Raw genomic sequence first — 15,715 nt, forward strand, 5'->3', positions numbered from 1 at the left:
AATCTCTAAATGATGCAATCAGAAGACATTTTCATAAAATTCTCTGTGTATTTATTTTACATTTCAAAATGTCATTCCTTTTCGCTTTGTACATTTTCCTAAGCATTAACTCTTGAAAATATCAAGCCTGACCCAATCCATTAGGTATAAAAAAAATCTGTTGCACAAAAGCTGTAAAGTAAAATTTTTTGTACAAAAAACAGACACAATTAACTGTGTTTTAATAAGAAATATTATAACATTAGGTGGCTGGATGTGTGGCATGTGGCATCAAATACCTTTTTTTCCACTGGGCCTGGTGCCGGAGCTCATTCAGAACCGCTCATATTTCCACTGGCAGGGAGCAGAACCCTTTATGTCACCAACATGTGACCAGAATCGCTTGTTATCGCTTGCAGATGAAGAGCATTGATCTGTTCTGCGGACAATTGTTGAACTGACATATTCAATTGTTGTGGTAATGTTTTTAGTTTACCTGAGCTCTGATGGTTTTTAAAAATGGCCCCTTTCAAACATTTGGCCAAGGCCATTTCCCTTTGTAGTGGAAGCTCAGCATAATATTGTCATGCTGTAGGTTCCCTTGTTCAAGATAAAGTTTCAGGGCCAGTTCGTAATTTGGGCAATGGCCAAGGATTTTTTTTGAGTGGAAAAGCACAGCCGGTTCCCAAATGGTTCTCCGGCACCAGCCTTGGTGGAAAAGCCATAAAAGATTGATTTTAAAAACTATAAGGATACCAGAATGGAATATAACACCGATCAGGTGCTTTGGAGAACATAATCATGTCCATTCTCAGCATTCAAAGAAAAAAACTATGATTATCTATGTTCATGCTACAAACCTACATCTCTCTATGTGCAAGTGTTTTATATGTGTGCTAATATGTGTATGTGAGAGTGAGAGAAAGAGAGATGCATTTTCTTATTATAAAACAAAACAACTCTGGCTCTCAAGTTCAAACATATGGTTGTGCAAGAGAAAGAAAAAGGAGAATCAACAGAGACTGAAAATAAAAACAAAAAAATACTGTATATGGAGAAATCTCACCAGCTTTCTAAAGCATAACATGTTTTGCTCCTGAATTTTACAAACAGATAATCAGTAGCCAATTGCCCTTTATGTCCTTTAATCCAATCAAGTTAGTAGTTCAGTAAATGGAAAATATCAAAGATCTTGCATGCAGCCATCTGCAAAAACAAAATCAGAACTCAAAATAATGTACTATTAAGCAAGGCCATACTAGGACCATATATATTAATTATAATTAAACATACAAAAAAGGGAATTAAATAGAAGCTCTTTGTCTTAACCTTCCACCAACATTTCTACATGATCAAATGATTATATGATGTACTGGGAAAGTCAAAGTTTCAACATGCAACATGTAATAATAATAATGTGTTTAATTTATATAGCAACTTTCCCAGGTTCAAAGACGCTTTACAAGGTACACCAATACAACTTCAAATTTCAGTGGGCATTTGCCCAATTCAGTAACAAAATAATACAGTTGCATTTAACACAGAATATGTATTAAGGACATAGAAATATAAAACCAATGGGACAAATACACAATGCAATTTAGTGATAGTGTTGATTAAACAAATATGTTTTAAGCTTTGATTTAAATTCACTGAATGAGGTAACTGTTCTGAGTGCCAGGGGAAGCGAATTCCAAAGTTTGGGTGCCGTGACAGAAAAACATCTGCCGCCCATTGAAGATAGACGGAACCTATGCATACAAAGAAGTTCTGACCTAGAAGACCAGAGTGAGCGAGAAGGAATATAAGAAGAGAGTAGTTAGGAAAGATAGGAAGGAGCAAGACCTTTGAGTGCCTTAAAGATGATGCAGATGCAGGCAACCAGTGAAGATTAAATAGAACAGGGGTCATGATGTGAGCAGATTTATTTGTGGAAGTTAACAGTCTGGCAGCAGAATTTTGAATGTATTGTAGACGAAAGATGGAGTGAGCTGGTAAGCCAGAGAAAAGAGCATTACAATAGTCAAGGCGAGTGGTAATAAACGCATGCACTAATGATTCCGCATCTTTTCTACTGAGGAAAGGACTAAGTTGCACAATTCGACGTAGCTGAAAAAAAAGCTTTGGAGAGTTTGCTGATCCAAGGTCAGTGATGGGTCTAGAATGATACCTAAATTTCGAACAGTAGCCGATGGAAATATAGAAATAGCGTCAAGGTCAAAGCTAGAAACATCGGTTTTATTTTTTTATTAGAGATGGGGGACCAATTATTAAAATTTCTGTTTTACTCAAGTTAAAACTAAGAGAATTAGAGTGTAGCCAGTCCTTCAACTCACTGACAGATGAAGATAAGGAGGCCATCGAATGGGTAATGCAATCTAGACAGTATATTCAGCAAACCTAGCTACATTCAGCAAAATTAAATCAAACATTATTGCCATGTGTGAATGAACAAGACTCATTGAAATGGTTGGGATGCACATATTTTTCTACATATGATATTTAAGCTTAAACAATATTTTGCTTTCATTAGGGTTCCAAATCTGTCTTTTTACCATTTCAAAACATAAGATTCCTCTGACATGGAATAAGAACATTTGGTTTAATGATTGAAGGAAAAACAAATGAGGAAAAATCTGAACAAAGCTAACAAATTTCTAGCAAATAATTCTAGCAAATTACTAATGCATGTAAATATCTTTTGAATGTGTTATCAAAATTGTGTTATCAAAGCTATAACACCATAACAAGGTTTTTTTTGCCAATCGGGACAGTAAACTGTCAGGATTACTGTACTGCATAGCTAGCAAATAAAAAAAAATCTGATTTCTTACAGATTCTGTAGCTGACCTTTTGGATAGGGTGAGTGAGTTACAGAAATTTGGCAGCCTCTGCTATAGTAAGCCCTCTGTTTATCACATGACATGACACACTTTAAACCGATGACCCAGACTTCATTTGATGCAACAGTTCTTTGCCCTCTGCCTCCCTCCCTGTGATGCCCACCTCTTTGAAGGGGCCCATGCCCAACACTTTTACACAAGAGTTATTGATTGGCTCCTGTCATGTGCAGTCTCTCCTGCTCTATATTGACATATTGCAAAAGCTACTGTAACATACACACACTTTAAAAAATGTACTAAGTCATCAGGAAAGGCAGTCAACTGATGCTACTAGATGTTCCTATCAGGAGACACACAGTCAGTCCTTGCACAACTACACTCGCAGACACTATGGATAGTCTTATCATAATGAGTTTTCACCACTAGGCACACCCCAAGTATTCTCTAGACAAGACACATAACTGGAGGAGCTGGGCAGCTTATAACTTGACCGCAGGCCATTATTTGTTATGACAGAGTTTGAAGGAATCAGACAAGTACTGGGAAATTCTAACATCAGGAATACCTTTCAGTTACAGCACTACAAAACTACCTGGTAATTTTGTAAGTGTTGTTCAGTCATAATTACTTTTAAGATAGGGCTGCATACATAACATTTTTATAATGTAATAATGGTTATTAATTTAGATTAACAATATAATTGAAAAAATGGAATTTACATTGAAATACATATTTTGTTGTGAAATCTCATCCCAAAGAAGCCTTCCTGTTCATCTTACACAGTCTACACTGCAAGTGAGCAATACAATACAAAAAAATAATTCAAGATTAGCACTTTTTGAGTGTTTGTGAAAATCAGACTGCTTCAAACTCACTTAAGACTAGTTGTCATTACTGGCGCTCATTTGAATTGCCAATGAATCTAAATGCACGACGGACACATTTATGATCGTTACAATGTTCAACTTCTGCAAAAACGTTGCAAATAAAAGATTTTGACAATTAAAATTATATTGTTTTTTTTTAAAGAAATTAATACTTTTATGCATTAAACTGATAAAAAAAGTCACAATCAAGATTTTTACTTGGTTACAAAAATAAATAAATAAATATTTCTTTCAAATAAATGCTGTTGTTTTGAACTTTCTATACATCAAAGTACCCTGAAAAATGTATCAAAAAGATTAATCAGAACTACTGTTTTTAACATGGATAATAATAAGAAAAGTTTCTTGAGCACCAAATCAGCATATTTGAAAGATTTCCAAAGGATTGTGTGACTCTGACGACTGGAGTAATGGTGGCTGAAAATTCAGCTTTGCCATTATAGGAAAAACGTACACTTTAAAATATATTAAACATAGAAAGTGGTTACTTTAAATTGTAATAATATTCACAATATTTCTAAATGTTACTGAAGCTCATTTACCCATTAAGCACACTTCCATTTTTGAGCTCAGATTATTAAAAACAAAAGATTATTATCCTACTTGATGTCTTAACCAATTGATATGTTTTTGTACAATATACATCCAATAATTTCAAGTCAATCAGATCATTGCACACTGAGATATAGTCTCCAGATGTTCACACTGTCTGGCGGCCATTTTGAAAGCTGTCCAAAAACTTTCACCAAAAGAGGAGCTCCTTAAATGTGCGTGTTTTAGATGTTTAAGCCTTTATTTTGGGTATGTTTCACTACTTATTGTAAAATTAAGAGATTAATGTTCAGACTTTTGCATATTATAACCTGGAACTTGGATGTGGGAAATAATTATATTAGATCCAAAAGATCATAGCGCATAGCAACATAGCGCAGATGCTACACAACACAGATAGCTGACTAGCTGTATAAGATTGTGTGCTACGCTAACACTTCACAGGCATTACTGGATTGTACTTTTACATACATAATATTATAAATTGACAGTTTATTGCTGGTCTGTTGTTTTACAGTGCTGTAATTTTTAAAGATTATTATTTTAAGGTGAGCTTAAAGGGTACACTAATATGAAAATCACACCGCTTCAGTGTGACATCAATAAGAAAAAGTATAATTTCATAGATATTGTTAATAATAGTTGTTCACATTAAAATATGTATGAACTTAATACATGACCTAGATTATTTAATTAGCACAAATCCTGTCATTTTAATAAATATTACATGAAATGTATTATAAATAGTTGCTACTCCCATTAAGCTCAGTGTGCTCTCTTTAAGCTCTTCCACACTGAACGTCTATGTAAATACTTCATAAACAGACTTTAAATATTAACTGATGGTTGTCACTTTAAGTTAAGTTAATCGATTTTTTATGGATTCAGTCAACTCAAATCTGCAGACTGGCTCTGATCTTTGGCAACTAGCATCAACTTCTCCAGACTGAAAATCTGTGGAAAATCAGGGCAAAAATCATGTAGTGTATTCCAGCCTTAAGAGACTTTAGGTAAGTTAACAACCATTTAAAAAGAGGCTTCATAATGAGGCAAGTTTCTGTGTTCATCCCCATGAATTAAATGTTTTATTGGTTTGTTTTATTTGATTTTTGAATGTTACATAGCTGAACGTGGACTAGTCTAGATATTGAAATATGCTTAGATGACACTTCACTAGGAATATAACTGATCGACTTTTTTTGTGATTGACTTTGTACCTTCAAAAAAATATTTTTCAATTATTTTTTAAAAAGGTTGTTTAAAATAAACAATAATTTTTAATAAAACATGATGTGAGCTTAATCGGAACAGGGGTGTGCTTAAAGGGTACAAAAATGTCCCTATTAAGCACAGCCAGACTTTTTAAATTTAATAATGTACATCATAATTGAAATGCTTTTGTCATTTAAAATAAAATGTAATATTTTTGTGTGAGAGATTATATTTTATTTTAACATAACTTTTAGTACTGAAACCAATATCTTATGCACTAAAAATGTCTCAATGTAGATTTTGGTCAGCTTAATAGGTACGTTTTCCCTATTTGATCAAATTAATACAACATAAGAAATTTTCAAAAACACAAAAAAATCTAACTGACCCCAAACCTTTGAACAGTAGCATGTGTATGGATTAATAATATCTATATTTTTCAAATAATTGTAGACTTTTTTAAAACACCAAAGTTAGTTCCCATTTTGGACTAGCTTTGCACTGGCTCTGTGCAAACAATGTTGTATGTAAATAAATTATGTCAAAAAGCTAATCATACATTCCAAATCTCATGCCAAGATAACTTACCTGGATGGTTCTAGAGGTTCTGTGGGTGAAGGTAGGGGTGCCTGGTCCTTCTCCCAGGTGATCCTTGGGGTTGGTAAGCCATCTACATAGCACTCAAACCGGGCAGTTCCACCTACTGGCACAACCTGAGGTTCAGGATCCTGAAGAAAGCGGGACAAGCCTAAGAAAGACAGAGAGAGCGAGAGAGAGTGGCAGAAAGAAAAGAAGAAGAAAGCAACAAGAAATCAAAAAAGGGAATCAGTGAATGCATCAAAATAACTTTTCATGGAATAAGCACAAGCATTGTATCCACATGGTGGGAGTAGAGGAAGGCGAGCGGGGCCCCTGACCTCTGCTCCAGTGCCACTGAGCTTTGAAAATACTCTCACTTTGATCTGCTACATCTGCTAGACTCACACCGCTCATAACCCCACAGTACACTGAACAACTCACACACACAAGAACAAGCGAGAGGGTACTTCATTATTCACACAACTACCAAATATATAAACAGACAAACAATTTTGCTAACAGAAAAGTTTGCCTTTTTAGACATACATCAATAGGTTTTTAACATTTCAATTTGTATTTTTTGTATATTTAAATTAAGATTAGTTGTGTGTTTTATAAACAAATGTGAATTCAAAATAAACACTAATATATTAATAAATCAACATTAACCTACATTATTAAATGCTGTAAATTTGTTGTTCATAGTTAATTCATGCAACAAAACTAATGTTAACAAATTTAAACTTATTGGAAAGTGTTACTATAAACTCAACTTCACAACCAAACTGTCAACACTTACACTAACAAAATCTTGTAGCATTAAACTGACACTTGAGAATGTTTTTTCAAGGGACTACTGACTATGGAAGCTTCTCAGAATTTATGGTCTTCCAGAGGAGCAGGCATCAATATACAGACAGTTCAAATCTAAATGTACCTAAACAAGCTCACACATGAAGCACATCGACGTACATAACAGCTCCGCAGGCAGTGCAGCCTGCTCGGCTGAGACCTGTTAAACATTAACACTAGATATTTATGACTTGTACACCGCATGCGGTCTAAAGCAAACACACTCTACAAAAAGCATGGGGGATTGACTGGAGCACACACCAGCAGCACTGTTATGTGTAGGTGTGAGCATCTGAAATTACAAAGCTATTCAGGAATGAGAAATATTCAGCCACTGAGAGAAAAAGCACTTTATAACAACAAAAAAAGTAGTATATGGAGAGAAAAGTGTTTAAATGAGGGTCCCCTCCCCCGCCACTGTCACCACTGAGTGAGTAATAATGAATAAGATAATTATCATGATAACTGTCTGTAAGTGTGTGAGCGCTACAGAGAGTCACTGTTGCTCAGAGCAGCTCACCTCCACATGGTGCAGCACTGAGGATCCCAGTCATGCAGATAACCAGGGTAAAATACAAAACCATGTACTCGCATCCCTCCTCTGGTAGAGACCTTCACTGCACTGATTTCCCAATGGTCTCTCTGTTTGGACTGTCTCCCTGTCTGGTTCATTCTCAAAATACTGTGACAAAGTTTTACAGTAAATATTAAAAAATGTATGCCTGTCTGTATGTATATGTGTTAAAAGCCCCATTTTATGTGAAATAAAATAACATTTTATTTGACAGTTTCCCACCACCATCCTACCACAAAGAAAACAAAAAATCACCTTAAATAATAAAATAAAATAGGACCTACTTTTGTTGCTTATAAATGACAATGACAACATGTTTCTAATTTTCAGGTTATACTGACATGACACGCTCTCTCTTACATTATAATATAATATAACATAAATAAAATAATGTCATTTTTTGTAATTATTTGTGAAATATTCTAGTAATTTTTGAGTGAAAATTGCTACAAAGTAATTCCTATAGCACTTTTTAATTGGATAATATAATATAATATATATTTTGAAACTTTTATCAGATGTAGATGTTTATCAGGTATGTGTACACAATAATTAGTATGTGATGATTTTCAGATGATGCAAAATTAAAACGCACAACCAAAAACGTGAACATTTGCTGGCCTCTAAAGTTTGAAAGAATCTGGTTCTTTGATCTCTCTTAGACCCACAGCTGCTGTGTATTAGACATAAATCAGAGTAGAAAGTGTTTATACTCACTGGCGAGATGCAGGGTGAGAGCCCGGCTGGTCAGGGCTCCTGTCGAGCCGGTACTTAGGCAGCTGTATCCACCCTCCACACCCGCTGAAGCCTGGCCATTCGTGGAAGAGGGCGAGATGAGCAGAGATCCGTTGGGCAAAGGCCGTATGGTCTGGCTTTCTGAGAGAACCGCCCCATCTCGCAGCCAGGTCACGTTGAGGGGGGCCTCACTGGCCCCCAGGTGGCATTCCAGCAGCAGAGGGTGATCAGGCTCCAGAACCACATGGACAGGGCCAGCACCACAGCTCAGCTCCACGGATACAGGCTTCTCTAATTAGTGTGTGAGAGGGGGAAAGAAAGAAAAAGAAAGAAAGAGCTGATGTTACAACCTCTGACGAACAAAAGAAAGCGTGTAAGAAAGAAACCCAAAAGACAATGATCAGCAAAAAGGGTTCATAACAGTGAATTGATTCAATTCACAATTCACATTTTTATTTGATTCAAAGGGCAATTTGCTCATTCAAAATGATTTGATTCCATACAAAATTCTACCATGAAAATGAAAATCATGACAATTATGATTATTTTATCCATCGATAGGCCCTTTTGAATTTTTTTTTAATTAATTTAAATAAATAAATAAAAGCGAATCTACATTTAATTTTGTGTTCATCCCTCCTTCCTTACAACAACTTAGTTTGTACAAAATTGTTTGTATGAGTGCTATATACAGGGAATTTTTCATTGCCACTGTTGCCCAAGGCAATATTATTTGTGAAATTTATTGTGAAGTGCTATAAAAACTACAAATGTAGAAATACATTTCAAATGAATTGAAAGTGCTCTGTGTATGTCAGTTTAGCTAAGTGTAGTTTAATTTAGATCTTAGAATATAATAGAATAAAATATAATATAACACAATAGTTTTGAATTGGCTGAAAGGCCTCTAAAGCGTAAAATAATTTAGATTTGAGCTCACCAACATCCACAGCTACTCTGTGCTGGAGCTGAATCAGAGTATAAAGCGTTTATATTCAGTGGTGAGATGCAGGTGGGTGAAATGATGAACTGAACTGAAAATGTTCTCTTTGGATACATAAATACCTAACATTACTCTTACAATATGTAAAAAAAAAAAAAAGGTATTTCATGAACTTAGGTAAATATTTTCCTAATTTAATTTGGTTTTAGTGTAACACAGTACAATACAATGACAAAAGATTATTGAATTTTAAAACAGGCAATATATTAGAACAGAATTGCAGAACGTAAGAATGACCAAAGAAAGACCATCGTTCTTCAACACAGACTCAATATTTTATTGACGAATGACATTTACTTTTTACCAAACAATGAAAACAGATCTTGTTGCAGCGTACAGTATTCTGGAAAGCACCATTTACTTTACACTCAAAGTAACCTGCCGAACAGAGTTATTCACGTTGTCAGTCATGTCAAGCGTGAGGCAATAATTTTATAACGACTATGCTAATCAGCCAGCCATAACACTATTTCAGCACTCTGTACACACACACACAGAGCAAGACCACACGTTGAGCACATATTAGTCCTCTACATTTTCGTGCTGCAGTAAGTTCCCAATTAATTACGCTAATGGGAAATGGAATTATTTCCTAGATTAAAGTGGAAGCTGACCCTCCGGCATCCCTGGATGTGTGTGTGTGTGAGACAGAGACAAGCTAGCAAGCAAATGCAGCTCACATTGCTAGCACACAAAAGAAGGAAGGGAAAGCACAATAATACTTGTTGGATGGCTGCAAGCCAAAGTGCGCAGACAAATATGTGAGAGAGTGACTTCTGAGGCAGAAAGAACACAGACTGACAGAGAGAGACTCGTAGTAAGTTCAACACAACCAGAGCTGCAGGGTCCCTGAGTGCAATCGCCTACCTCTGTTTATAGGTGAAAATAAGGCCACTAAGCCCCTGGCTCCAAAAAGGCCAGCGCCATTCCAGATTAGACCTTATTAGTAAGTGAGAGAACAAATGCGTGTGTCTGCTTATAGATCTGAGAGAGAGAGGGAAAAAAATTAAATGCTGCCCACAATGAGCTGCCCTGCATCAAAGGCATTAGAGATCTGTGGGCCATAATAACAGAAACACTGGCCTACTTTCACCAGCCATTAACTGTTAGACAGAGAACACAGGATCACTTCAATAGACAGTCACTCCAGCTCGTCTTCACTGTGCTTCTCTGTCCTCTCGCTGCCTTTCTTCTATTCAATCTCCAATTAAATCTCATCAAGGCCATTTATGGTAATTTCTCAGCCAATTGTTTTTTTTTTTTTTTTTGCTCAGTCTCCCAAGTTTTCTGAGATCCTTGATGACTTTACATTATTTACCTTCCAACCACTCTTGTCTCGCACGCAGAGTTTGGCATGGAGCACATACAAAAAGAACAAATCCTTGTAAGTACACACTTGAAGTGTGTAAAAACACACATTAAAATGAAATGCTGTTCGTTTGTCATGTTGCTCTTTCTCTTGCGTGCACATAAATGCACACCAGCTTACTGAGACCATGCTGAGTTTGTGAAATGGCAATGTTTGTGGGACCTCTGCTGCTGCGGTCTCCCTCTGAGATCAATCCAGTGGGGAATCTCATGGCATGGCAGAGATCCAACCAAATCATCACTGTTACTCTGCCTTTGTAAATGAAGAGAGTGCTAAACAGAGATGGAAGATAGAAGAGACAGTATTTTCCATTGAGACTCTAGTTATGTAGTAGCCCAAAGCATCTGCCAAAGCAAAGTAGCAAAACCATAAAACACTCCTCTGAAAAGAGCTCATATGATACATCTTGGATCCTTACAGTTATTTCAACCAGTTTCACCATAAAGATCACACTGGTCAATCTGCAATACTTGCTAAGTTACACTGGTGAACTGCACCAAAACAGCACTAACTGGCATAAGTCAGGACCAGTATGATGAAATTTGAATCCATACATGTGTATACATATTTTATTTATTATTATATACTATTTTATAATACTTCATATTTTGTTAATGACACATGAGGAAAATTGTGGAATTTAACAAATATTTTACTCAAAATTCTCTAAAATATTTGAAAACAATTACCACTAATCTTTGCTCATAAGCACTCTTATGAGCAAAGATTAGAAGAAAAACTTTTTTAATATTAGTAAATATATAAAATAAACACGAAATAACTAAATATCTTGCATTTATATTTTACCTGTACAAATATAATATACATGACTCTATAAGTCTGTAAATAATATCAATCATCTTATTTTGACTCAATCATTATTGGCTTCTGTAGATGGACATCAGAACTGTTTTGTGCGAAGCAGGGAAAGGGAAGCAGAAAGGAGAAATTATGAGTTTTAGGGAGGTAAGACTTGATAAACAAACTACTGTGCATCCCCAGCCAGACAAGTCTCAGACATTAGAGGAAAAAGTCTCAGGAAAACCTGTCAAGTCTGTAGAATTGCATTGTTGCTGAGAAAAAACATTTATGTGTTCTGTACTTTCAGATATGAAATTAATATTTAATTCATTCGCTCTAGTTAAGGACATTACATAAAAAGTTGGCATTACATAAACGTTAACTATGGCTGAGATAACTACAGTATGTGCTATTATAGGCAGTACAGTTTAATGCTCAAAAAATGAACCAACCTTGTTTGGACTTGGCTGGGAAACTGGAGAATACCTTTTTGTTTGTTTGTTTTTCTAGATTAAATATGCTCTTTATTTTAGTTGCAGCCATAAAATGAATGGTTTCATGAAATATTGTAAAAGAAAAAAATCTTGAAAAGATTTACTTCTTGAAAAGAAGTAATTATTCATTGTTATCATTGTGTAATGTAGAAGAATGCAGATGTGCAAGAAAAAATTATCTTTGCTTTTATTATTTCCATACAGTATGCTATTTATGCCTTAAACAATGTTAATGTTCATTTTAAGTTTGTTAAAAAAAACTTAAATATTTTTAAATACATACATGTTTACCTTCCTCAGTATTGTTGCACTGTAGGAATAGTGGTTTAAGCAAGGGAAGTGCATTGTGTTGCACACTTCTTGCACACAGCAGGCTTTCAAGAAAAAAGTGATAGAAAAAGTAATGGGGGCCTGTGCCCCATAGAGCTTTAGGTCTAGCAACGCCCTTGCCTAAAACCAATGTTAATTCACATAATGGCAAAATACCATCTGATTATGCCTTCCTGCCCATCCATCACAAAAGCTGGTCTTTTCAGCAGCTTCGTCTAGCCATGCTAAGAGACTAATACTGATAAAAGAATGTTCTAGTCATTCTGGCTCCATTAATTACTGTGCATTCATCTACGAGAAGATCTACCCGCAAACACCATATATTATACACAGTGTAAACTTCTCAGCACCAGTCTCATCTTTCACAATACACACAAGTAAATTATCACCTCTGCATGTGTTGCTGTGGAGTGCTCAGGGGTAGTACAGAACATTTGGTCTGAACTGTGGTCCATCCAGGAAAGCTAGCAGAGGCCTGAGTGTATCGCCAAAGGCATGAAACGCTCGTGATGTGACTCAACAAATACAGCACATTGTATTAACGCAACATAATGCATTATCAGTGTGACATGCAGCAGGAAGCTCTCAACATCTACTGAAGCATCTCGGGTGTCAACTTGATTTATAACTACAGAAAAAATATATTTTTATAACAATGACAGTGAAAGTTAGATTCTCTTGTTCATCATGCACATTCAACAAAACAACTTTTCTAGACTTTCATACATTTATTTAATATATTTCTAGTTTATAGCCAAATTAAACCTTTGACTATGAACTGAAAGAATTTATTATTAATTATTTAAATGGTATTCAAAAGGTTTTGAACCCTTTGAATTTTTACTTTTTTTTAAATTAATGTAATAATTAAATCATAAAGAAAAAAACGAATGCTTTTTACTTTAAAACATCTTCCAAAATTCTTCAGAGAGTTACACATCTGTTGTTGTGAACACTATACATTCATGGATAAGAATACAACTTTTTATGCCACTATAAAATATGCCCCTATAAAAAATATTCTAGTAGAAAACTGTCTTATAGATTATAACAGTATCCCAATGTTTGACTGAGGAGAGGCATAATGAGCATAGTGACCTTTCTATCAAGATCGTTTAAGTTGCACATGCATGTCTATATTACATATTTGTAATGTTCTTGCATTACAAAATATAAGCACTAATAATAAAACAATATAAAAAATAATAAACGTTACTCAAGTACTTGATAAATAAGATCACAATAGGGCTTAATTAAAAATGCTGGCCAGTGAACTAGAATAAAAACTACAATAAATTAATGACAGTTGAATTGCAAAAACTGCTTTTAAAAATCTTTACACCACAACATACGAGGGTTAGTGTGTAATATGTAAACAGAGGGTAATATGTTTCAATAAATATATGCAGAAATAAAATGTTTACATTCTAGTTCATTCAAAATGTCAACAAACTGTCAGTATGAGAAAAGTGAACACTGTGAAACTTGTCTCTTGACCTTTTGATGTCCTTAAAAATAATTATTTGGACTTTTTAGATGAGACCACTAAAGTAAAGACCACTTCACCACCAAAACAAATAACTGGCTCTTCAATACTTACAAAAACCTAAATGTTATAAATTATTCTAACTAAAAGCATTGGACCACAAAAAATAATAAGAATTATGTATGGATTTAACAATGTAGTGTTTCACAAACATGTTTTTTTTAGATAATTGTAAAATCAGTCTGATTGAAATTTTAGTGCTCTAATGGACTGATTAAATTACAAACATATTTTTCTATAGAGCTTTCCATCTTATATTTATCACATATAGACACAAGACTATGAGTGTAATAATGGATTACAATGTCATTTTATAGGTCTGTCAGAGACATCATACTGACTTTATAGGCCACAAAACTAAAGGTTTATGCTTAAAAGAACAATACGTACTGTGTAAATGGTTAAAGTATCTTCAGTCATAATCAAAAAAGAAAACAAAACACTCCATGTCTGAACAGATATGCTGCTGATAACAATGGTAAGAACGGATATACAACATCCTATCTGAGAACAGATTACAGGAGCTCACACACACTTTGTGAACACTAAATCAGGCTTCAGTTCACACCCACATGGAGCAATTCTGCTTGGCACTCCTGCCAGCTATTGGCTCAGAACGAAGCACTGCACGAGGTGGACAAAGGTGGAGCTGTGTATGAACATGCGCTGGTGCCAGCTGGATGTGTGACATATGCACTGCACAACCACTAATGAAGGCTGGGAGGACAGGGACAGATGGTCTGATTGATAGCCCAACGCAACAAACCATTTAAATTCAGATGGCAACATATCTGTGTGGGTGCATTTGTGTGTGTATCCTGGGTACAGTGCCAGCTATTACTCAGCAGCATGGCACAATCACTGAGAGAGAGAATACATGAAAACATAACCGCAGAAACAGCATAAATACATGTAACGTGTCACATCAGATTTTAGAGTTATGACAAACATGAATCAATGACACACAAGCCGTGCACAGTTTAGTTAGTTGCTCGCTTAATGTGTTACTGCTCTAATACTTTCAATATTCCAGGGTTCAGTATATATTGATTTTACAATTAAAAATTGACTAGATTTCACCTTGGATTTATTTTTGCATTATGATGTTCATTATGTATTCATTCTCACTGAGAATAAAAAGAAAAACCATTGAATAAGAGAGAATAAGTCTGTAAATGTAAATATTTTTCTTTTCATTGAAATAAATTTATTTTGTTACTGTCATATTTTTTTTTTTTTCACTTTTACAATGTATTGTTTTACACACACACACACACACACACACACAAATCTAAACAAAGCAACCAAACAACAAAGCAGAAATGCAGAAGAAAATGCTGCTTGATGTTTTGTTGTCTCTTTGTTGTCATTTACCACTACATGCTATTTCCAACATTTCAACCCTTGGCATGGAGTTGCTTATTTGCAATACCTCGTGATATATTTTGTCACATTTGTCCTTTTTGTTAATGAATCATTAGATGCAGAAACTCCTCCTTTAAAAATGTATGTACATTATATCTGTCCAGAATGAGTGAAACATATTTTCATTTGTTATAAAATGAACAGAATCTTTATCTCACACCCCTGTTCTCTGTTCTCTGTCCGGGGCCGGGGGCTGCGAGGATGAGCTGGCCGCCCGGTCGGGGTCTGGGCTGGTGGTCTTCTCTGCTGCTGCGGGGACCGGGGTGGTCTTCCTGTCCCCACGCCAGAGCGAAGGGGGTTCAGCTCCGGGATCGGGCGCTGATTACCCCTCTGGGGGTGGTGGTGCCTGGATCTAGGAGTATAGAGTGCATATAGGGAGTGTGAGTGTGGGTACCATGTCCATTTTTGTGTGTCTACATGTGGGGCGAGGGTGAGAATATTCGTTGCGTGCATGAGGGTGGGAACGTATGCTTGTGTATATGTGTGCTTGTTCGTCTACGTCTATGTGTCAGGTCGGGCCTTAGACTCCACCTC

At 35.6% G+C, this 15,715-nt stretch overlaps 1 protein-coding gene across 2 annotated transcripts in view; it reads right to left on the reverse strand.

The window, feature by feature from the left end:
• The window catches only part of LOC306874880 (immunoglobulin superfamily DCC subclass member 4-like), an 84,599-nt gene that overhangs the window by 44,253 nt on the left and 24,631 nt on the right, over positions 1-15,715 (reverse strand). For both annotated transcript variants that reach the window (XM_079425175.1, XM_079425174.1), the window contains exons 2-3: positions 8,196-8,504; positions 6,062-6,221 (exon numbers count right to left, since the gene is read on the reverse strand). In XM_079425175.1, the coding sequence (XP_079281301.1) occupies positions 6,062-6,221; positions 8,196-8,504 (469 nt within the window). The remainder of the gene's footprint in view (positions 1-6,061; positions 6,222-8,195; positions 8,505-15,715) is intronic.

Source organism: Barbus barbus (assembly GCF_936440315.1).
Source record: "Barbus barbus genome assembly, chromosome: 1".
NCBI classification, from domain to species: domain Eukaryota; kingdom Metazoa; phylum Chordata; class Actinopteri; order Cypriniformes; family Cyprinidae; genus Barbus; species Barbus barbus.